The sequence below is a fragment of the Colobus angolensis genome, unplaced genomic scaffold (assembly GCF_000951035.1).
Source record: "Colobus angolensis palliatus isolate OR3802 unplaced genomic scaffold, Cang.pa_1.0 Scaffold275, whole genome shotgun sequence".
Taxonomy (NCBI): Eukaryota; Metazoa; Chordata; class Mammalia; order Primates; family Cercopithecidae; genus Colobus; species Colobus angolensis.
In genome coordinates this window covers 3,407,811-3,415,621 of record NW_012115988.1, presented here as the reverse complement: position 1 = coordinate 3,415,621, position 7,811 = coordinate 3,407,811, and the positions used below count along the sequence as shown (strand labels likewise).

Genomic DNA, 7,811 nt, shown 5'->3' with positions numbered 1-7,811 from the left:
AGTGGGCTGAGATCGTGCCACAGAACTAAAGCCTGGATGACAGAATGAGACCCTGTCTCAAAAGAAAAAAAAAGAAAAAGATTTTCAGTGTACTGCTTATTATAGCAAATTTAGAAAATACCCAAAAAGAAAAAAAAACTAAGAAGGGGAAAAATACCAGTAATCTTGCCATCTTTTAAAATGTTAGGATATTGTAGCAAAATTTTTTATTTTCATAATTCAGATCCTCTTTCATGTATAAATTGTTACCTGCTTTTTGTTTTTCAACTTCCTGCTCAGTTTGGATGTTACCTGCTTTTTAAAAAGCATTACCATTGAACTATAAGAATCTCTGCTTGTTATTAAACATCTTATATCACCTTTTTTTAATTTTTTGAGATGGTGTCTCACTCTTGTCACCCAGGCTAGAGTGCAATGGTGCGATCTCAGCTCACTGCAGCCTCTGCCTCCCAGGTTCAAGTTCAAGCAATTCTCTGCCTCAGCCTCCCAAGTAGCTGGGATTACAGGCTCATGCCACCACACTGGCTAATTTTTGTATTTTTAGTAGAGTCAGGGTTTCGCCATGTTGGCCAGGCTGGTCTCTAACTCCTAGCCTCAAGTGATCCACCTGCCTCGGCCTCCCAAAATGCTGGGATTACAGTTGTGAGCCACTTCACCCAACCCATCAGTATCACTTTTAATTGCTGTGTGACTACTTGATTTTTTTTTTTTTTTTTTTTGAGACAGAGTTTTGCTCTTGTTGCCCAGGCTAGAGTGCAATGGCGCCATCTCCGCTCACTGCAAACTCCGCCTCCCCAGTTCAAGTGATTCTCCTCCTCAGCCTCCCAAGTAGTTAAGATTATAGGCATGTGCCACCATGCCCAGCTGATTTGGTATTTTCAGTAGAGACAGGGTTTCTCCATGTTGGTCAGACTGGTCTTGAACTCCCGATCTCAAGTAATCAGCCCGCCTTGGCCTCCCAAAGTGCTGGGATTACAGGTGTGAGCCACCGTGCCCTGACTACTTAATCCTTAAGTAATTGCTGTGCAGTTAATCTTCCTGGTTTTAAATATTAAACCTGGAAGGGGTTGGACTTTTGGATGAACCTGGTGTACTTCGTTTGTACATGTGGATGATGAGACAGTGACAATGGGTCAGATCTCAGTGATGGGGGGTGTTGAGATGGCCACCACCTAACTGATCCTGTAACCCTGACCCACAGCACCCCATGCTCATAAAAACATCAACATGACTTTTTTTTTTTTTTTTGGTTGGCTAAGTCAATAGGACAAAAGGCAAGAGTTAGTTAATTCTGTCTAGCATAGACATCATTTTCATCTTGCAATACTCCTGGAACTCTAGTGTCCATTTCTTCTGTTCCCCATCATTACATTGGGTTGGTGCAAAAGTAATTGTGGTTTTGGCCATTACTTTCAATGGCAAAACCTGCAAATACTTTTGCACCAACTTCATATCTTTTTACTGAGAATGTACTGAGGGAGTGAAATATCAGACTTTTTAAAAAGTTTTTTTTTTTTTTTTTTTGAGATGGAGTCTCGCTCTGTCACCTGGGCTGGAGTGCAGTGGCCGGATCTCAGCTCACTGCAAGCTCCGCCTCCCGGGTTTACGCCATTCTCCTGCCTCAGCCTCCCGAGTAGCTGGGACTACAGGCACCCGCCACCTCGCCCGGCTAGTTTTTTGTATTTTTTAGTAGAGACGGGGTTTCACCGTGTTAGCCAGGATGGTCTTGATCTCCTGACCTCGTGATCCGCCCGTCTCGGCCTCCCAAAGTGCTGGGATTACAGGCTTGAGCCACCGCGCCCGGCCTAAAAAGATTTTTATTTCAAAGTACTGCTTAGTATAGTAAACTTAGAAAAATCTATACCAATATTCCAACTACCTGTTAAAATATTGGCATATAATGAGTATTTAACATTTATTCCTATGCATTGGTATAAAAAGGTATCAGGCCACTGGAAAGGCATTTCGAGTCTAAGAAAACAGGAAGAAAGCATCTCTGAACCCTGCCACTCAGTCACCCCGCTTCCTGGGGTATCTCCAAAGAGAGCTCAGCCCTCAACTTGGACACTGAACTCTCAGAAGGTAATTTCATTTGAATGCTATAGCTCCCTGGGCAAATATTTTCCAGATATCCTTTCAGCAGATGGTCTGTTAGAGCAAGATAAGAATATTAATACAGTACTTACTCAGCTGCTTTGGCCTTCACCAGAAGCTTTTGGGCTCCATCTGCTTCTTCATTTAGCCTGTTTTCCTCTGACTTGTAATCCTCACAGAGTTGCATAAGTTTCTGTATTTTGTCAAGTTCATTGGTTAGATTTTGGGATGGAATTGGTAGGTGAATGTCAAGTACACCATTTGCAACCTTCTCGATGTCTTCTGGAGGCACGTTTTCCTCTTAAATAAGAAGGAGGGTTTTAGGTAATCATGTCTCCTTAACAAATACTGTATCTTAAAAGTATAACCACAATGATGTCTGAGCCAACTGCACTAGGATTTGATTAGGTGTTCCTAGAAGACAGGGATTAGATTGTAGGTACCCCATAGATTCTTCTTCATCCTCAGCTGTTCCTTGTCTCTGGAAGAAACACTGCTGGCTGAGTGCTGAATACTTGCTGAACAAGTGTTTGTTGGAAAAACAAAATACTACAGGCTTGGAACATTGTGTGTATTCTACAAAATGCCCTGAGAATGATTTATTATAAGTACATACTCAAAAGCAATTAACATGTTTAGATACCTGTCATGAAAATTTAAGCACAGTGAATGAGACATTGGAGAAGCACTGCGTTTGAAGTCAACAAAACTGGATTCTGGTCCTCCATGACATTAAAAAGGCTCACAATTTTTGGTCATCTGTGTAATTGGGTAATTGTACCTGATACTACGACTCAAAGGCCTATTCTGGGATTGGAGTGAGACAATACAGAGTAAAGAAACATGTTAATAGCATGTTATAAATAAACTTTTTTTTTTTCTTTTTTGAGACAGAATCTCACTCTGTTGCCAGGCTGGAGTGCAGTGGTGGTGCAATCTTGGCTCACTGCAACCTCTGACTTCCTGGTTCAAGTGATTCTCCTGCCTCAGCCTCCTGAGTAGCTGGGATTACAGGTACGCGCCACCATGCCCAGGTAATTTTTTTGTATTTTTAGTAGAGATGGGGTTTCACCATGTTGGCCAGGATGGTCTCGATCTCCTGACCTCATGATCTACTCACCTTGGCCTCCCAAAGTGCTGGGATTATGGGTGTGAGCCACCGTGCCCCACCAAAGAAACTTTCAAATACATCCATGCTCTACTTCCCAGAAAAGTAAATTTGGCCCCTATTGAGAACTAAAGTGGAAGATGAACTGTTAGAGCAAGCTTGTTCGACCCACAGCCTGGGGCCCACATGTGGCCCAGGACGGCTTTGAATTTGGCCCAACACAAATTCGTAAACTTTCTTAAAGCATTATGAGTTTTTTTGTGTGTGATTTTATTTTTATTTTTAGCTCATCAGCCATTGTTAGTGTTAGAGTATTTTATGTGTGGCTCAAGACAATTCTTCCTCTTCCAGTGTGGCCCAGGGAAGCCAAAAGATTGGATACCCCTGTGTTATAGCAAAGCCATTTGTCCCTCTCCAGCTACTTACTGAACACCTACAATTCCTATAGGGAAGCTAGAGATGAACTAGACGTGGATCTTATCCTCAGGGGGCTTGCCGTCAGGTGAGGACCTGTAAGTCATTATATACAAATATTGATCACAAAGGAACAGAAGTGATCAATATAAGGCAAAATTTCTTGGGGTTCAGAGGAAGGAGAAAATACTCCAGGAAGGACTTCAGGGGCATTGAAACTGGGCCTGGGAGGACAGCAGGTTAAACTTGTGGAGACTGTGGGATGTGGGGAGGGGTAAGAGATATTCTAAACTGAGAGAATTACAGGAGCTAAAGCTCATGGTGGTACAAGAAACTGCATGGATCACTCTTGGCAGGACAGTAGCATGCTTAGAAGGGCTGGGAGCAGATGGCACAAGTCCCTGTGTCAGAGGCTGAGGAACTTAGACTTTATTCAGAGAATAGTGGGAGCCAAAAATGATTTTCAGCATTTGAGTGACATGACATGAGTATATATTCTGCTTGTAGTCATTTTGCTTTAGCTATTTTTCTTAATATAAATGAAATATTTTACTTTCTGTAATATTTTTGAAGCAATGTGACAAGAATTTTTTTGTGAGTAAAGTAAAATGACATTTTAAATAGAATCAGGGAGTTGGCTCTTTAAAGAAACATACTTTTTCTTTTTCTTTTTTTTCTTTTTTTGAGATGGTATCTTGCTGTATCGCCCAGGCTGGAGTGCAGTGGCATGATCTCGGCTCACTGCAACCTCCGCCTCCTGGGTTCAAGCGATTCTCCTGTCTCAGACTCCCAAGTAGCTGGGATCACAGGTGTGCACCACCACATCCAGCTGATTTTTATATTTTTAGTAGAGACAGCATTTTGCCATGTTGGCCAGGCTGGTCTCAAACTCTTGACCTCAGGTGATCCGCCTGCCTCGGCCTCCCAAAGTGCTGGGATTACAGGTGTGAGGCACCACGCCCAGCCAGAAAGAGCAGCTTTTTAATTAAAAAAGTTCTAGTACATCATACTGAATGGGCAAAAGCTGAAGCATTCTCCTTGAAAACCAGCACAAGACAAGGATGCCCTCTCTCACCACTTCTGTTCAACATAGTATTGGAAGTCCTGGCCAGAGCAATTAGGCCAAAGAATGAATAAAGCATACCCAAATAGGAAGAGAGGAAGTCAAACTATCCCTGTTTGCAGATGGCATGATCTCATATCTAGAAAACCCTGTAGCCTTGGCCCAAAAGCTCCTTAAGCTGATGACTTCAGTAAGGTCTCAGGATACAAAATCAATGTAGAAAAATCACTAGCATTCCGATACGTCAACAACAGTCAAGCCAAGAGCCAAACGAGGAAGGCAAACTCATTCACAACTGCCACAAAAAGAGTAAAATACCTAAGAATACAGCTAACCAGGGAGGTGAAAGATCTCTACAGGGAGAACTACAAAACACTGCTCAGAGAATCCAGAGTGACTCAAACAAATGGAAAAAGATTCCATGCTTATAGATAGGAAGAATCAATATCATTAAAATGGCTATACTGCCCAAAACAATGTGCACATTCAAGGTTATTCTTATCAAACTGCCAATGACATTCTTCACAGAACTAGAAAATATATTTTAAAGTTCATATGGAACAAAAAAAGAGCCCGACTAGCCAAAGCAATCCTAAGCAAAATGAACATAGCTAGAGGCATCATGCTATCTGACTTCAAGCTATAATACAGGGCTACACCAAAACAGCATGGTGCTGGTACAAAAAAACAGACATATAGACCAATGGAACTGAAAAGAGAGTCTGGAAATAAGATCACACACTTAGAACTATCTGGTCTTTGACAAAGTCAACAAAACCAAGAAATGGGGAAAAGACTCGCTTTTCAACAAATGGTGTGGGATAACTGGCTAGCCATATGCAGAACACTGAAACTGGACCCCCTCCTTACATCTTATATGAAAATTAACTCAAGATGGATTAAAGACTTAAAGGTAAAACCCAAAACTATAAAAAACCTTGGAAGGCAACCTAGACAATATTATTTGGGACACAGGCATGGGCAAAGATTTCATGATAAAGACACCAAAATCGACTACAACAAAAGCAAAACCTGAGAAATGGAATATAATTAAAGAGCTTCTGCACAGCAAAAGAAACTGTCAACAGAGTAAACACAACCTACAGAATGGGTGAAAATTTTTGCAAACTATGCATCTGACAGAGGTCTAATATACAGCATCTATAAGGAACTTAAATCTACAAGAAAAAAAAAACCCTTAAAAAGTGGGCAAAGGACATAAACAGATACTTTTCAAAAGAAGACATGCTTGGGGCCAACAAGTATATGAAAAAAAACTCAGCATCACTGATCATTAGAGAAACGCAAATCAAAACCACACAGAGGTACCACCTCACACCAGTCTGAATGGTGATTATTAAAAAGTCAAAAAATAGCAGATGCTGATGAGATTGCAGAGAGAAAGAAACACTTGTACACTGTTGGTGGGGGTGTAAATTAGTTCAACCATTGCGGAAAACAGTGTGGCGATTCCTTAATGACCTAAAAAAAGAATTACAATTCGACCAACCAATCTCATTACTGGGTATATACCCAAAGGATTAGACATCATTCTCTCATAAAGACACACTCACATGCATGTTCATTGCAGCATCATTCACAGGAGCAAAGACATGGAATCAACCTATATGCCCATCAGTGATAGACTGGATAAAGAAAATGTGGTACATATACACCATGGATACTATGCAGACATAAAAAAGAATGAGATCATGTACTTCGCCAGAACATGGATAGAGCTGGAGGCCATTATCCTTAGCAAACTAACACAGGAGCAGAAAACCAAATACCGCATGTTCTCACTTATAAATTGGAGCTAAATGATGAGAACACATGGACACACAGAGGGGAACAACACACACTGGGACCTTTTAGAAGGTGGAGGGTGAGAGGAAGGAGAGGATCTGGAGAAATAACTAATGAGTACTAAGCTTAATACCTGGGTGATGAAATAATCTGTACAACAAACCCCTGTGACTTGAGTTTACAAACCTGCATGTGTACCCCTGAACTTAAAGGTTAAAAAAAAAAAGTTCGAATGAAAAGTGAATTTACTTCAATCACTTATTCATTTATCAAATAGTTATTCATATTTATTATGAGATTATAGATTCAAATTTTTATATATAGAACTTTCAGGAGAAGTGATACATCCCTTTGTTAATAAGGCATTCAGATTTCAAGAAAAATATTAAGGTGGTCAAAGAAAAGCTGAATAGTATGGTCATCATGTAATGTAATGATAATTTTATTGGGGCTTTATAGCCAGGCAAGAGGAGAAGCAAGAGGTGGGTAGAGGGCACTGCAAAGCATGAAACCTTCCTGGTCACCAGGGCTCTAGGGACACTGAGCAGTAAGAAGTTTCTTGTATGAAAAAAGATTTTTCTCTATGCCTAGTTGTAATAATAGTTCTTTATGCCTTTAGTTTTAATAATCTGGACATAGATTTCTTTCAATTCCTCAAGTTTATTAAAGTAAAATATTTATTAGAAATGTATTCAGTGGCAATGAAGAGTAATAAGAGGACAGGCTCTATGACCCAGCAAACTAGGTAGAAAGGAGGTCATGTAGACCCTGTTCCACCAGTTCATGCGATTAGTTTAGCAACTTTGATTTTGATGTTTGTTTTGATGCCTTTTCAGTCCAGCCTAATCCTAGACTTGAGTCCAGTCAATACTGATTCATCCAGCTAAATCATTGAAAGTTTGCTTTTGAATAAACAAAATGTCCAGTAGACTGATTCTACCCCATTTGTTTTTACTATTTTTGTCAAAGGTAATTTCCACCTAATTTTTGTTTATCTTGAAAATAACAGCTAGAAACCGCCAATACAATTTCTAGAAACACCGAGATAGGAAAAATCAAAAAACAAAAAATCTTGGCCACAGGGGTCTCTCACACATATTAAGTAGAATAATGAAATGATTAAAGAGATTGTAATGGATGCTGCAATTGCCAATTCATGTATAAAATGTTAAATTATTGAATTTGGAAAATGGTTATGGAAAATAAAGCCTCTTCAGATTAATCATATATCTGTGTGTGTGTGTGTGTGTGTGTGTGTGTGTGTGTGTGTGTGTAGAGAGAGAGAGAGAGGAGTAAGGTTTCAGGTCAATTTCCAGCTTCAGTACT

General features: G+C 40.2%; 1 protein-coding gene across 1 annotated transcript in view; it reads right to left on the bottom strand.

Moving 5' to 3' along the window:
- LAMB4 (laminin, beta 4) overlaps positions 1–7,811 on the bottom strand; it is a 122,917-nt gene that overhangs the window by 14,596 nt on the left and 100,510 nt on the right. Inside the window, exon 30 of the mRNA XM_011948223.1 lies at positions 2,187–2,394. Coding sequence (XP_011803613.1) covers positions 2,187–2,394 — 208 coding nt within the window. The remainder of the gene's footprint in view (positions 1–2,186; positions 2,395–7,811) is intronic.